The 16,759-nt window shown below is 39.7% G+C and overlaps 1 protein-coding gene across 3 annotated transcripts in view; it reads left to right on the plus strand.

Moving 5' to 3' along the window:
- The window catches only part of SCEL (sciellin), a 77,102-nt gene that overhangs the window by 23,150 nt on the left and 37,193 nt on the right, over positions 1–16,759 (plus strand). For all 3 annotated transcript variants that reach the window (XM_069970664.1, XM_069970665.1, XM_069970663.1), the window contains exons 6-12: positions 1,945–2,010; positions 5,904–5,927; positions 6,767–6,790; positions 6,888–6,956; positions 13,907–13,978; positions 14,961–14,993; positions 16,599–16,673. In XM_069970664.1, coding sequence (XP_069826765.1) covers positions 1,945–2,010; positions 5,904–5,927; positions 6,767–6,790; positions 6,888–6,956; positions 13,907–13,978; positions 14,961–14,993; positions 16,599–16,673 — 363 coding nt within the window. The remainder of the gene's footprint in view (positions 1–1,944; positions 2,011–5,903; positions 5,928–6,766; positions 6,791–6,887; positions 6,957–13,906; positions 13,979–14,960; positions 14,994–16,598; positions 16,674–16,759) is intronic.

A 16,759-nucleotide genomic window follows, 5' to 3' on the forward strand; every position in this document is an offset into this window, starting at 1 on the left:
AATGCTATTATTAAATGTTTAGATGTTGTAGCCTTAGGATAAAACATCTTTAGGCTGGGTTCACACACAGTATATTTAAGGCAGTATTTGGTCCTCATTGCAACCAAAACCAGGAGTGGATTGAAAACACAGAAAGGCTCTGATCACATAATGTCGAAATTGAGTGGATGGCCGTCATTTAATGGCAAATATTTGCTTTTATTTTAAAACAACGGCTGTTGTATTGAAATAAAGGTAGTTATTTACCTTTATGTGGCGGCCATCCACTCAATTTCAACATTGTGTGGACAGAGCCTTTCTGTGTTTTCAATCCACTCTTGGTTTTGGTTGCAATGAGGACCAAATACTGACTGAAATATACGTAGTGTGAACCCAGCCTTAAAAAGAAAGGAAAAATTAAAATCAGACAGAAGATGCAACATTGCCGTTAAGTATCCCAGCCATTCTACCAAAGCTGACTTCTAAATGGAAATGAATGAAGACTTAAAAATACATACTCCTGGAACACATATTGGAAACTTGCATTCACTTTTTATTTGGACTAAGTAAGAAAGCTAAATAGAATAGGTTGAATAGGATGATTCATTTATTAAATTCTCATATAATAGAGCTCTATGCGCCTGAACCAAAGGCCAGTAGGCGGGACATAAGATCATTTGTAAAGATGAGGAAAATGATCTAGTGGATTTACAGTAAATTTTGTAAAAGTATGATTCGAATTTAGCGAATTTCGTTAAAAAAAAAAAAAAGGGTTTATTTACCTGTCTGTGCTCCCTGGTGTCCTTTTCCAGAGCTTAAGCTGCACGCTCAGACAATCCCTGACTGAGGGACAGCACCACGGCCAGTGTCCCGAGAGTGACGGCCTGCTCGCCCAATCACGGGATACGACGCTGTCCGCGCCCATTGATTGCCTGAGCATGTTGGTAAAGACACAGAAGAGGACGCAGGGGAACGCAGAAATGTTGTATAAATTGGTTAAAGGGGTTGGCCACTTTATAGTAAAATTGCTCAGTGTACAGTATTAGTAAGTGTAGTCACTGTATATACTGACAGCAGCTCCCGGTGTACCTCATAGAGCTAATATCATACTCCCCTCCTCCAGGCTGTGCTGCCCTGCTCTGTGGTGTTTTGGTCCACAAGATTGCTGACATGGAGGAGCATGTGACCATGCCCCACCCCCCAGTGTCCACCACTGAGCCTGTATGTGTCTATGGAGAACACAGTGGACAGGGCATGGTCACATGCTCCTCCATGTCAGCCATTTTATGGACTGAAACAAAACAGAGCAGGGCAGCACAGCCTGGTGAAGAGGAGTCTGATATTAGCTCTATGAGGTACACAGGGAGCTGCTGTCAGTTTATACAGTGAGTACACTTACTAATACTTTGTACTGACCTATTTTACTATAAAGTGGCCAACCCCTTTAAGTTCCGTTTATGAATTTCGGGTAAACATTTGCAAATGTCGCAAACAAATTTTTCAATGATTCACTCATCTCTAATGATTTGTCACACATCTGCCTTACTCTGGAGGGGGGTGCAAGAAGAATTAGGGCTGACCAAAGTGCCATTTATATCCTTATTGGCTTTTAACCCTGTAATGTAGAAAGTCAGGAACCCGACTGGCATCTAAAAGAAGCTTGTTCTTTATAAGGATGTAAATGGTGACAGGACTGCTTTAGTTATGCACCTTGTGTTGTGTTGTTGATTTGTATAATACACTCCTGAGAACAGAATCACTCGATTTAATTAGATTTTTAGATTTGTCAAAACACAACACACAAGAGAATCCATGTTTCTAAAAAGACAATCCATTGTATTGTAACCTATGGAATTTTATTGCAGCATATTCTACAGAACATAGTAATCTACAATAACATTACACAGATTATCTATAAATCTGTGATGCCTGTTTTACAACCTGTGGTTCCATATTTCCTCACAGAATTCCATCAAGAAATACATTCCAAGGAGGAAATAAAGCAGCCACTCTGGAAAGGTTACCTATGAGGTAGTGCCTTGGTGGCTGGTTGTTCCCGCAGCGCTGGGCGGTTAGATTGAAAGCTTGCCGTTATTGTATTTGAATTTAGAGCATTTGCCTGCTTCTGCACTTCTGCCATTGAATCAATGTGCATTAGCTTTAACACTGTGGCGCTTTCAATACAAGTTACCTTACATAGCCAAACAAATAATGTTGACATAACATATGAAGTAATTTACAAAATAGTTAAATTATAAGACAATGAGCTCTTCAAACATTGTGCACATACAATATTTATCAATATTATTGTTGGCTATATTTAATATTCTTGTATTTCAGCTTGGCTGCTTTTAATACATTTGCTATGCTGTTTTTGGTGTCACCTTAGGAAACGACAATCCCAATTTTTATTACTTGTTACCTGAGAATGATAATCTGACCTAATATGTATAATCTGTTAATAAACTCGCCCAGGGAATGTGCTGATCGTTGATGTTAGGATAGTTTACATAGCTGTCCTCCCGGCTCTCTCCAAACATTCCACCCTTATATCTCCCTCCTTGACTCTCCCCATAGATTTCTATGGTCCAATGTAATCTAATTAGTGTTGAACAGACCTGTCAAACGGTTTAGGTTCGGCAGCATTCTCCGAACCCCTGCACTCGGCATTTGATCCCTAGTGGCTGCACAAGTTATATGCAGCCCTAGAGAGTCCTGGAAAACATGGATACAGCCATATGCTATATTTCCTGGCAGCTCTAGGATATTAAATTAAATAGGGATCCATTCTTATGTACATAAATAACACCCATCCACCCTCACCTCCCTTCATTTATAACTTTATACTTACCTCTCCATGCTCCCCAGTGTCTTTCTAGTGTCTTCCTGCTCTCCGCAGCCGCCGCTGGCATGTCTGAAGCCAACAACGTCTGTGCATCCCTTGCTTCACAATGATCGAGCTGTCTGATCAGCACTCTTACATTAAATGTCAGTCCGTGTAATATGGCCCTTGGTGAGCTTGCAATGGGATTATGTTTATACATAGTAGCCACCTTAGGAGGTGAAGGTGCAAGGATTGGAGAGAGCAACAGGCTAAACCAATAGTGAAACAGGATGTGTGTCTCTGACCACCTAAGTCACCCTGTATATGCTTAAGCTAAGCCATAGTCCAAGATCTCAGCCATAGTCCCAGATCTCAGCTCTGCCCTAATGGAGGGGATCTATAAAGCTGCCCAGCAGCATACAGAGAGAAAACAAATACTGTAACAGATAATCATACTCTGTAGGCACTGACCCTCATATAATTCTTGTGCTCCTAAATAGATTGCTTGCTAGGTTGCTTTAATCATCTTACAGTGTAAGGCTAAATTCACACTACGTATAAATTCATTAAACAACCACAGCCGTTATTTAATGAATTTACCTATCACATTCATTACTATGGAATCCTGGCCAGAGTGTATACACTCTGTATACACTTCGGCCAGGATTCCATGCGGCCGCACAGAAAATTGACATGTCAGTTTTGTGCTGCCGCTATTCATTGACAGAACAGACAATGTTAAGTGCGGCTACGGTTAATTGGAATGTGGGCATGCCCGAATGCGCCCGCATCCCAATTAAAAATAAATTAAGTTAATCCTGGCCGATAGTACAGAGAGGTCCGTGTTGCCCCCAAAAGTTGGAAATACCCCTTAGGCTCGGTTCCCACACTGTGAAATTTCCGCAATTTGCTGATTTTTTACACCTATTGTGGGATTGTCCCAAATTTCAAGATTTTTTGGATTTGGTGAAGAACTATTGTGAAGGGGTTATGGGCCCTGTGGTTGGCAGTGATGTTCCCAGACTTTTATTAGGAGGGTATAGCAATGATGAGCTGATGGGTTCATTTTTGAATAAGTTAAGTGCTCTGGTTAAAATTGTTATATCCAGAAGATGATATGGAGATAAGGTCCCTTCGCTAGAGGAATGGAAAAATCTGGTATTAAGGGTAATATGGGGAATACCGGGCAAAGCAGTGCTCCCGGAAGGCCAAACATTTAGCATATTATGGGCCCCATGGATTGATGGCGATGGTATATAAGGTTAATTTATTTATTTAGTGGTTTTTTTTTTTCTCTCCACTCTCTCTCCCCCGGCTGGGTGGGTGCATGGGATGGGACAAAATATAATGTATTGTATTGTAAGTATGTATAGAGATAGGGAGGGCCATTGTGTTTGGTCTTCCCTATGTATGTAATTTTTTACAAATGAAGAAAATAAAAATACTTAATAAAGAAAAGCAACAACAAAAAAAAGAAATGAAGTTCATCCTGGCTGATACTGCAGAGAGGACCGTGTTGCCCCCAAAAATTGGAAATACCCCTTAGGCTAGGTTCCCACACTGTGAAATGAACGCAATTTTTTTTTTTTTTAAAAAAGATGGTTGTTTTTTTAATCTGCAAGCTGGTGCTTATATATATATATATATATATATATATATATATATATATGATTTGATTGAGCTTCCCATTTCCACTGAACAGCTTTGTTTCACACAATGGAAGTCATATTGACTTTTATATATGCTATAGCTTTACTTTTGATTTGCATGCTTAGCACAAACTTCATACAGGAGATGGCTTTGCCTTTATTCTAATGTGTGTGCTCATGTGTGTTTGCAGTATCGATGTATATACATATTTTTTGATACAAGTGTATGCTCTAGTTATTGACAGTGAAGAGCATTTTTATGGTGAATTTATTACTTTATATAATGTAAGAATGTAAATGAATTTGCAAGTAAGTTAATATGCAGTCCTAGCCTACCTTCAGGTAGAAACATTCAAGCAAGTAATACTGTATGTCTAAGGCCTCATTCACACAATGTAAAATAAGGGCAAATACAGCCTGATTTGGATAAATACAGGCAGGAACAATAAACATGATCATTATTTTTTGCCATGTTCACACAGTGCAAAATAAGGGCAACATCAGGCCGTATTTGAATGAATACAGTCTGAAATAAAGCACATGATCATTATTTCAGGCTGTATTTATCAAAATATGGCCTGATTTTGCCCTTATTTTACTTTGTGTGAACATGGCCAGAAAAAATGATCATGTTCATTATTTTTGCTGTATCTATTCAAATCAGGCCATATTTTGCCCTTATTTTTACGTTGTGTGAACATGGCCTAATATGTATTATGTCAGTATGTCTTCATCGTATAGAGGAAATACTGAGGAAAAGGATGTGTATCTATAATATTAAATCAGCTTCATGTGGTTATTGTCCGCACCTCTAATTTCTAATAACATTGTTGTTAGCACCTAATCTAAGACACAATTGTATTAATCACTTACTGTCTTTTCACATATATTTTACCTATAAAAATATTTCAGTAAACATAAATAATAGGTGTACCAATCACAATTACAACATAATTAACTGGTGTTTTTATAGGCAGAACATACAACTTACTTAACAGTATCTAGGCTATTAATAAATAATGTCATTAAGAGCTTCCCTTCCTATATATAATACAGTGTGTCTAAAAGATAAAGATGGTTAATGGCGAACACTGTTTTAGAGAAAACAGAAATGACTGTAACAGAGCCAATCCCTCAAAAGTCAATGGATTTCATCATTATCATAGCTAAATGCACCACCTATTGGGCACCAGTGGTTATTCACCTGACTGAAATAGAATATGTAACGACTAATATCTTCAACATATCATGTAATAAATGTCATCTCCCTACAATAGTTCTGTAACTATGACAGATGACAACCCAAGTTAATAATGACATTTATGCACAGTAACCTTCCTTTGTGACTTTTAGACTTTGATTTGTGTGTAAGATTTGGCAGCCTTTCCTCCATTCCTGGCTGCGGTTCCATTAATACTATTCCTTATTGCATCTTTTTTATTTCTGTCTAGTGGACCAGAAGCCACCAATAAAAGGTATGCATGTTCAATATTTCTAGCAATAAAACACTGTGGATTGTTGCTCTTTTTTGGTTTGGCACGAAAGCTGACATAAGGAACAACTCACAGGGCTCCAAGTAACAAAAAAAAAAAACCCATTTCCAGAGGACTATAAAAGCAGCTTACCTTCTATAAGAAGTCTGCTGCTGAGTTCACTGCACTGTGATCGACAGCACAGAGTTCTGAATTTTCCACCCATACTGTCCAAGCTTTGCAGTTGTCTTAGACAAACATGCGTTGACAATAGGGATGGTCTGAACCCGCCGAGGTTCGGGTTCGGCTGAACCCGAACGCTCGGCATCGGATTCCCGCTGTCTGCCCGCTCCGTGCAGCGGGCGGATACAGCGGGAGGACCGCCTGGAAAACTTGGATACAGCCTATGGCTATGGCTGTATCCCAGTTTTCCAGGCGTTCCTCCCGCTGGATCCGCCCGCTGCACGCACCTGGCAGACAGCGGGAATCATTGCGCATGGTTCGGATTCGTACGAACCCCGTCCGAACCAGGTTCGGACCATCCCTAGTTGACAACATGCATAGGAGCTGAAAAAGTGACACCTAGTGGCCAATGCTATAACTTTCAATGACACTTAACAAACAACATTTTTAATAAAGTAAATCACAAATTTGTTAGCTATTGATGCCTCTTTCAAAATATGCAAAGTTATTTTAATAATAGTGCCACTTTAAAAAATCTTCTACCTTTTAGCTTTCTTTGTTCATTTATTTGTGTGTAAGATTTGGCAGCCTTTCATACATTTCTGGCTGCGGTTTCATTAATGCTAGTCTTTATTGTGTCTTTTTTTATTTCTATGTAGTGAGACAGAAGCCACCAATAAAAGGTATGCATGTTCAACATTTTTAGCAATAAAACTTTGTGGATGGTCACTCATTTTTGATTTGGTACTGAGGCTAACACAATGAACAAATCTTTACCAGACAATCCTGGGCTCCAAGTAACAAGGCGACAACGACAACAACAACAACCACTACAGAGGAATCCAAAAGGTATGTATTATGGCAACAGATTATATTATGTATTATGGCAGTGAGATTATTTTCTCACTGTTATGTATTCCACTGATATGTATTCCATGGAGGTCTATAGGAAAAATCTAAATTGCCCCCTGCTCTGTGTTTCCTCACTTGTGCTTGCTTATTCTATATACCTGTTCTACAAGAGATAAGCATTGTGCAGCTTTGTCTGTTCCTCTGTTCCTTCATAGGCCCCATCCACAAAACAGTGCAAAATCATCAGTATACTATCCGTACTTGTGGGTCTGCAATAGTAGATAGTATAGGACCCACTCTATGCTATGGGCCCAAGTATATGACCATGAATTCCATTGTCCACAGGCAATCCGCAGGCTCAGGCCATACACACAATAGAAGTATAGGAGCCCAGATGATGACACGTCCCTTTCTTGCCATTCAGGCTGTTACTGCAGGCAGCCTGTCAATGATACTCCATGGGCTTTTCTTGCCAACATATCAGTAGTTTTGCAATCAGTAAAACCAATAGTCATGTGCAGGAGGCCTTAGTGTTGCAATGGCACCTATGCACCTATGAAAAAGAGGGGGGCTTATGCAAGTTAGTTCATATAGTACTAGTACAAAGGCATTAATATTTTATGCCCCTTCTAGTCAAAGATCAAAATGTAATAATTCTTTTGGTCCTTTAAATGGGCACTATCATTGAAAAAAAACTTTTGGTATGCCCGCTTATTCTTGAAATCTTAAACCCTGACCAAGCAAAGCTTTTGACATGCCCCTAGTACATGCCAAAAGTTTATTGAAGTCATAGGTACAGTTTAATGCACACAGTGATATTCCACACAGTATACAATATTAGGATAACAATAAAGCAATACATACATACTCAATTACAGTATAAGGATAACACACAAAAAGGCCATCATCTATCTGTAGCCTCACAGCAAAAGCAAAGCAGAAAAAAACATAAAATCAGGTCACATAGTCTGATGCATATATGATGTTATAGTACAGGGATAATGGAATAGCGTGACAGCACATGAATAATGCAAAAAGTGATGCCAGATGGAAGAGATAATGCACAGGGCTGCAATCAGTTTTACCTACCCCTTTCATAATGGTCTTTTACATAGATCAATTTTCTGCTGAAGGGGCTGGTTATTGACCTGTGTAAAAGACCCAGCAATCAGCTGACGAAGAAGCAAATGCTAGTTCAATGGCTGATTGCTGGGATAGTGCAGCTCTGAAAATCATCATTAGAAAGTTGAAAATCTCGCTGTGTAAACAAGCAGTGTGATCCGGGTGTATAGAGCTCTAGTAAGACCCCATCTGGAATACTGTGTCCAGTTCTGGAGACCTCACCTACAAAAGGACATTGATAAATCAGAATGGATCCAAAGATGGGCTACAAAAATGGTGGAGGGTGTGAGGCTTAGACATATTAGAACAGACTTAAGGATCGAAGAATGTACAGCATGTAGGAATTAAGGAAGAGGGGGGACATGATCAGAACCTTTAACTATGTTAAAGGACTTAAGGTTAAGAGGGAAGTGTTTTTTATTAAGAAACTGAGCACAAAAACAGGGGGACACAATCTTAGGTTAGTTGGGGAAAGATCAGAAGCGACATGAGAAAGTATTACTTTACTGAGAGAGTAGTACATACTTAGGAAAAACTTCCAGCAGGTGTGGCTGGTAAAATTACAATAACAGAATTTAAAGTGTACCTGTCGTTTGTAAAAACGATCGGTCCAGTCTGTCTGTTCAGACCTGTACTGATCAGGGGAACAAGCAGGGAGAGGATCGCGTTGCAGCTCTGTGTAAGAAAAAAAGCCGGGCTTCACAGACTTACATTATGAGCTTGACTCTTTTTTCTAACACATAGTGGGAGTGGACTGCATTGCAGCGTGTCCTTTCCCACACGTTCTCCCCATTGGTATGGATCTGAACACTCAGACCCAGACCGATCAAAACTTTTCACATGTCACATAACATGTCAAAAGTTTTTACAAATGACAGGTACACTTTAAACATGCCTGGGACAAACATTATCTATGCTTAGATAATAATAAAGTAATGACTAAGAGGGCCGACTAGATGGACCAGGTGGTCTTTTTCTGCTGAAAGTCCTCTATGTTTATAATAAGTGTATGCCTAGGGCCACAAGAATGATCCAGAGATCATTCTCAGTTGCGTGCTGCTCTACTGGTTGGAGCAAACAGCGGGGGGACTGAATACCCAGACCGTGACTAACAGAACTTTTAACGTGTGTTTGTGACATGTCTGACTCTAAATTATTTAGAGCTCATATAACCCCCACCACTGAGCTAAAACTAGAGTTACCATTATCTTACTTTACTACACAGCTCAATAGTTACCACAAAGTGTTTTCTTTATATAGTAAAGTAGCTAAAGTGTATGTCTTGAGAAAATACTCTAACCTTTCATGTCTCTCTAAGCTGTTTAGTAAATGTCCTATGCAATTATACTGTTAAAGTGACTCCCCCAACACACCCCACCAAACCGCTAGTACCATCCATTTAATTAGAGTAAATCCTTACCGATCATGTCTCTTAAAATGTGCCCGGTGCCTTGGTTAGAGCAAAAAAATATCTTTTAATCTGCAGTACTGTGTCATACTGGCGTGGCTGTCTGTGCCCCAGGCCTGAAAAGAAATCCTGCCTGTGGGCGTTCCTAATCATGAGGATAGTAAGGAGCAAAAAAGGAGAGGTGTCACAAACCTGGGGCACAGACACACCAGTTTAACACAGCTCTGCAGATTAAAAGATCATTTTTTTGCTCTAATCAAGACATTGGGTACATCTTGGATACTATGGTGGATATAGAGTCCCTTTAATATCTCACAAAGGGTTATTACTCCAGGGGTTATAAGGGTTACATGCAGCAGTACCAGCTATGGCGCTTGCGATCCTCAGTTGATGTAAGGACCTGGACTTAATTGCTTTAAACAGATACAGTCAGCAATTATCAGTGAATCACAAGCCATAGTGGCCACAGGTATCCATTAGCATTTTAGGGTAAGAAATAATTGCAGGTTGTTCCTGGACACTGTTTAAAGAAGCAAGTCTAGGCCCAGGATACACTTTGTAAGAGCACCCCTACTATCAAAGTCCCAGAAATCCCCTTTAAGACAGTTTAAAGGGGCACTCCAAAGAGTGTTAAAAATCTTTTTTGTCAATACATTGCTCTATGTTCTGCAGTTCCTGAACTTCTCATCTCTTGCCCTGTTCAAGTGCTGCTGAACAGTGCTATGCAGAGCAGGTGCCCCCCCCCCCATATACTGTAAATTATTATATACAGTATGAGGGGTGGGGTTGGAAGAGCAACAGGAGCAATAGGATTGCTATCACCGCTCGCTCTGCTTCTAATACAGTGAGCGGTGATAGGAATTACCACTCGCTGTGCAGAGGCTACTGGATACCAGGATTGTGTCGGGCAGCCTCTAGTAAAAATGTTTTCCTCTCCAGAGTATCCTTACTATAGCTGCTCCTCCATATATTAATGGATTCAGAGATGAGAATAACTTATTTGAAAATCAGTTTTTTTGTGGATTTTAGGATTACTTCATGGTTTAAAAATTATACATGTTTGATTTGCTCCTCTCATTTCTAGGATGTGATATTATATATTTTACTTCCGCTTCACACCGTCAGTTGCCAGTACCCCTCCTGTTCCATCTGGACTTGACAATATTCCCAGAATATGAATGTTTGGGTTGGGTTAAATTACTCCTTATAGTAAATCAAGAGAAACTACCAAGTTGTAACCACTGATTCACAAGACATGTAGACATTAACTAGTATGTGGCTGGTATCTTTACCACAAAGATGGCTGTAAAAGGTAACTTTACTTCTTGAGAGCCATTCAGTTTGACAGGCCAGAAAGTGAACTGTATCTGACAGAAAAGTCTCATGGCTGGTTGCAGGGGCGGAATGATACATTGCACAGGCAGCCAGTATGCAGCTGGTCCGACTTCTATTGCTGGGTTTATTATCCTTGTCTGTTCGTCATATGTCTGTGACTGATGTGTAATATAATTGTCAGTGATTCCACTCCACAACAATAAGGTAGTAACTGTCAGCACTTTTAGCACTGTATAACTAGGGTGTATAGGACTGCATATAACCCCTTCTATATCATTTTCTTTTCCAAAAACTTGCAACAAAACTCAGTGAATTTTGTTTTCATAATATATGTTAATTATGGTAAGAACTCTATTTATCTGATACATAGAGTTAACCCTATCACTTCCTGTTTAACTTGTGTAGTTGCCTACTAGGCCAACCAGTTGCTGAGGCAGGACACGGCTACAACAGATGACTGGCTGGGTGGGCTAGTGTATGTAATTGTTTAATTTATGCAGGGAATAAATGAAATTTTTTCTGGTACTTTTTGCCAGGTTTTTAACCATCTTTTAGTCATGTGCCATCTTCATGCTTTGGGTTAGTGCAATTACAGTGATACCCAATTTATATAAATGTTGTTAAGGGGAAATTATCAGCAGGTTAGAAGCACACATGGCACTAAGCATGAAGGTAAGTTTCTTATGCTGCTTCTGTAATTTTAGGATTTAAGTCGCCCCTAACCCGTATTGGTGCACTGGGGGTGGGTCTAAAGCCCCTAGTGCTTTAATCCGCCCCCTCTAATGAATGTCAGCCGCGGCAGATCGATGGACGTTTAACCTGCTGATAGTTTTCCTTTAAGTTCTACAAAATTAAAAAAAAAGAAAAAAAATGCTTATTGTAATATGATCCCTACAATTGTATTTTCCCATCTGTGTGAAGGCTTGTTTTTGCTCCATTATCTGTAGTTGTTTTCTGTAACATTTTGATTTCAGGCTTTTTATTCCATTTTTGATTTGACCACAAATCAGCAATTCTAGCATTAGTTTTTTTTTTTTTTTAGTTTATGCATTTACTATATGGGACCTATAAAACTATATGTTAACACTTTGGACTTTTTTTAAATGGAAATATGGAGGCAGGGTATGGTTTGATTTTCGTTTACACTTTGAAAATCTTTATAATTATTTCCCTCTGGTATTTCACTATATGGGTCCTTTCTAGAAATTACTTCAATACAAATATTCTACATAATTTTTATAGTTTTGTTGTGTTGAGTGCTGGCTCTCACAAGCTCTTTTAATGTAACCACATTATAATAGCATGCTAGAGTTTTATTGAAACTGCATCTCTGGGAATCCTCTGTTAGGATTATTTTCATAATGAACAATAGTATGAATCACTGTTTGTCCTGGACAGGCATTGCTTACTTTGGCTTCATTCTAAACATTGTAGTCCTTAGTCACAGAAGGATCATGAATGAAATCAGTGTTTCTTGCAGTCTGCATTGCTATTGTCTTTAGTAAAATATTGGCAACACTAACAGTGACAATAATATCTGCATCACAGTGCAGCCAGTGATGCAAAGTGTAGATTTTTCATATATATATATATATATATATATATATATATATATATATATATTTATACAGGGCCGATTCTAGCTTTATTGCTGCCTGAGGCGAGAACTGACAACGCGCCCCCCCCCCCCCCCCCCCCCCCCCCCCTCCCGGGCGATATGGCCAAAAAATAAAATCATTTTTTTTTTTTAATTTTGAGACAATTCTCGATTTCAATCTCGATTTTCTATTTTTATGTTAAATAAGCTGAAAAAATACACCAAGACACAGATGAAGCAGAACTAGCAGCTGTACTTGAATGAGCTGAAAAATTGCATTTCAGCATTATATCCCTGTTCCCCCACATTCCCCCCTGCCCCCTGCCCTCCTCACATTCCCTGTAATATTACCATGCCCATAGTGCCCCTCACATTCCCCATACAAGATTATCATGCCCCCTGCCCTCCTCACATTCCCTGTAATATCACCATGCCCATAGTGCCCCTCACATTCCCTGTAATATCACCATGCCCATAGTGCCCCTCACATTCCCTGTAATATCACCATGCCCATAGTGCCCCTCACATTCCCCATACAAGAACTCCAGCACTCCCAGGTCCCCCCATTCAACATGATTAATGCCTCAGCTGAGTCTCCTATCCTGTGACCTGACAGCAGTCTAAACTGCAGGGACCTCAGAGCAATAGTCTGGGAGAAAAGATCCAGGACAGGCACAGTGCAGCATCGCAGTGTGTATGGGACAGCACTGGGACAGCAGAATGTAGAGTATTACTGTGCATCACTTACATTCTGCAATACAGAAAGAGTTAACAGCAGAGCAGAACATTACTTTGATGCCTCTTCTCCTGCTCTTGCACTATGCTGAGGTCAGCTCGGAGGTCGGCAGTGCAGAGCAGACATAATATAGCGTCCCCGCTGCTGTTAACTTTTTCTTTTCTACAGTGTGTAAGTGATGCAGAGTATAATAACTCTGCATTATTGAAGGGGTTAACAGCAGGAGACACTATATTTATGTCTTATGTGATGTGAATACCTGTGAATACGAGGCTTCCAGTGCCTCCTCAGCGCTTCTCATGAGGCAACTGACAGGAAACACAGCTGGGCACTGAGCCGTAACGAGTTGTAATGATAAGGACACAGGACGCTGATGCCGCCCCCCTCAAGGGCTGTGTTATCTGCCGCCTGAGGCGAACACTTCACCTCGCCTCATGGCAGATACGAGCCTGTATATATATATATATATATATATATATAATATATATATAATGTAATTGTATGACAATCTGTGCAGAGGAGAGAATCCATAAGTCTCCACTAATCTCATCCCAGTCCCAGTCCCATCATAATAAACAGGCAGTAACATTTCTAACCACTTCCTAAGTGTTAAAATGAGACCAGAAACATGAGATCAGTGAGGACCTAGTGAGCACTGGAAGAGCAGTAGTCTGTCCTTAAAAAAAACTCATTTAACTGTAACCATGCATCATATATCATTTATAATAATTGTCTTGTTTTTCATACAGAAAATCATGGGCTCCAACAAACCGCAACACCACCACTACCACAACTACAACAACAACAAATGAAACTAGACAGTAAGGAAAACTCCAGCTGTTGTAAATAAAATTGGGTTTGGGATTTAAATTTAGACGCCAATCTATGGCCGCCTGATTTACATGCACCATCAACACAGCCACGTTCTTAAAAAAAAAAATAGAAAAACATGTCTAATGCTGAATCTCCTCTGGGAATAAAAGTGGTGTTTGGTGTCTGTGAATATGACCATGGTTGGGAAGGCTAACTTGGATTCTGTTCATTGTAAATTAAATACCAAGAATTGATTAATGGAGTAAAGGTTAGCGTTACCCAGGGGCACAGTGGCCTTAATATCTGCCCTCCTTTGCCAGGTGCTGATATCAACTCTATATGCATTTTGTAAAAGATTGCAAGTAATACTTCTATTAGAATCAGAAGATAAGATATTACATATATAATATTAAGGAGGACGTTCAGGCTTAGAAAAACATTGCCACTATCTGCCAAAAACAGCACCATTCTTGTCCTCAGTTTGGGTGAGGTTTTGAAGCTTAGTTCCATTAAAGTGAACTGAGCTGAATTGTAAAATCACACACAACCTGAGGACAGGGGTAGTGCTGTGTTTGCAAGAAAGTAGCTGTTTGTTTTCTAAACCTTAAAACCCCCTTAAGCATGTAGTACCAGTAGATGTATAATAGTCTTAGAGGTAATGTATAGACTGCACTACAAAGATTCTCTACAAGTTATATTATAAGGCTATGTTCACACAACGTATTTTTCGTATTTCTACGGCCGTTGTTGCTGATTGCTCCGGCCGGGACCCCTAGCTTGACTGAAAACAACTGACATGTCATGTTAAGCGTCTCCGGACGCTTGCTTCATAGTGTGCTGTGCTGCGGGCCGAAAGATCATAAGGCCAGTACTGCAGAACCGGCAGAGATGATCATTTCAGAGAAATGGAACGGCTGGTCTCTTACGCCATGTGAACATGGCCTAAAGATGTATCTCATATAATCATACTAATGCTTTTCTTCTTAATAGGGTTGTGCCAGGCAAACCAGAGGGGCAAAAAATGTAAGTACTATTTAAATATTTATTTTAGCCTTACAGAAAGTTAAAGAGTCACTGTCGTATTTTTTTTTTTTTTTTTTTGCAGAGATCAATAGTCCAGGCAATTTTAAGAAACTTTGTAACTGGGTTTATTAGCCAAATATGCCATTATCTGCATTTAAAAAGCCTTTTTCCAGGTCCCCCCTTCTCTCCTCTTTTCCTTCCACTGCAAAAAATCAGGAAATTGTGACTTGTTGCATCAGACGTACCCAGTCTGTTCTAGGGAGAGGGGAGGGGGGAGGAGGAAGGAGGGAGTTAGCCGACCGCAGAAAGCAGATAACAGAGGATTACAGGCACGGAGCTGGGTGAACGCTGTAATCAGAGCTCAGAGAGGTCAGTGCTGACTGTCAGAGGAGATAAAGGGTGAGGTATTTGGAGATTAACTCCTTGTTGCCCTTTTTTGGTGTTTTATTTAGCTCTCTCCATAGGAGAACAATAAAGACAGGGGGGAGAGCTTCAAATAGCTTTTTCATAATAAAAATGCATTTTTCGACTAATAAACCCAATTGCAAAGTTTCTTAAAATCGTCTGGACTATTGATTTCTGCAAAAAAAAAAAAAAATTCACAACAGTGACACTTTAATGAATTCTTTAAAACATTGCATAGGAGTGAGATATTGATGGATGCATAGAACAGAGCACAGATAATATAAAATATACTTAAAAATATTACAAATAACAATGCCTAAGCTGCAGTATGACATTTCCAGGTTCTTTGTATTATCCTTTAGTCATCCACACATCATGACTATGTACCAGCTTTACAAATCAAATATGCAAAACAGGAGTCCGTGGAGCCCCTGTTGCGAGTCTCAAAACACGGGATAGCCAGATATCTCTCGCCTGTTGCCACGGGGTGCCTCCATGATAGGGAGAGCACCACACCACCCTGATACATAGCCCCTTAAGTCCCACTCGGTTGCGAGTATTGGAACATAAATAGGGAAACACCAGGGTGGCCCCTTTTTGTCAATGTCTAACTCAAGGTGCGAGTATTGCGATCATGACAAGGGCTTGCCAAGGCAGGCTTCCATCCACAGACAGCCGTTTCGGGGTTTTTGCCCCTCGTCAGTGTGGAGTAGGATTCTGGCTAGTTGGGGCAATAGCAAATCGACCAACAAAACACAGTTATCACTGAACTCAAGGAGAACAGTGAAAAAAAAATTCAATGAAATACTCAATCAAGAGTCTCCACTGATGCCCCCAAAAATTTAAATATGCAAAACAGGAGTCCGTGGAGCCCCGGTTGCGAGTCTCAAAACACGGGATAGCCAGATATCTCTCGCCTGTTGCCACGGGGTGCCTCCATGATAGCTTTACAAATCAGAAATAGATTTCTTAAATTTAAAATCTCAAGTGGCTTAATATTATAGTCCATGTTGTTTCAGTAAGTCACATAAGGCTTGGTAACTGATGTATTATAATGATCTCTAGAAATAGAAGTCACAAGCTCTGTGTAATATCTATTTTTAGATATGTTGTGGGATAATGTAATGGTATAACACTTAACATAAATTGTTATATTACAATTCATAATAATTGACCCAACTCTACCATCTCATCCATTAGCACTATTTCCTCATCGGATACCAAGGTCACAGATAAACAACCCAGATCCAGTTTTATTGATAGTGCCAGATCAAGGTACAGTAAATATATATTATTAAAAAAATGTGTATTTTATATGTATTGTGGATTGGAATACTTTATGCATTCAAGTTATAAATACA

The sequence above is a fragment of the Dendropsophus ebraccatus genome, chromosome 5 (genome assembly GCF_027789765.1).
Source record: "Dendropsophus ebraccatus isolate aDenEbr1 chromosome 5, aDenEbr1.pat, whole genome shotgun sequence".
Lineage (NCBI taxonomy): Eukaryota > Metazoa > Chordata > Amphibia > Anura > Hylidae > Dendropsophus > Dendropsophus ebraccatus.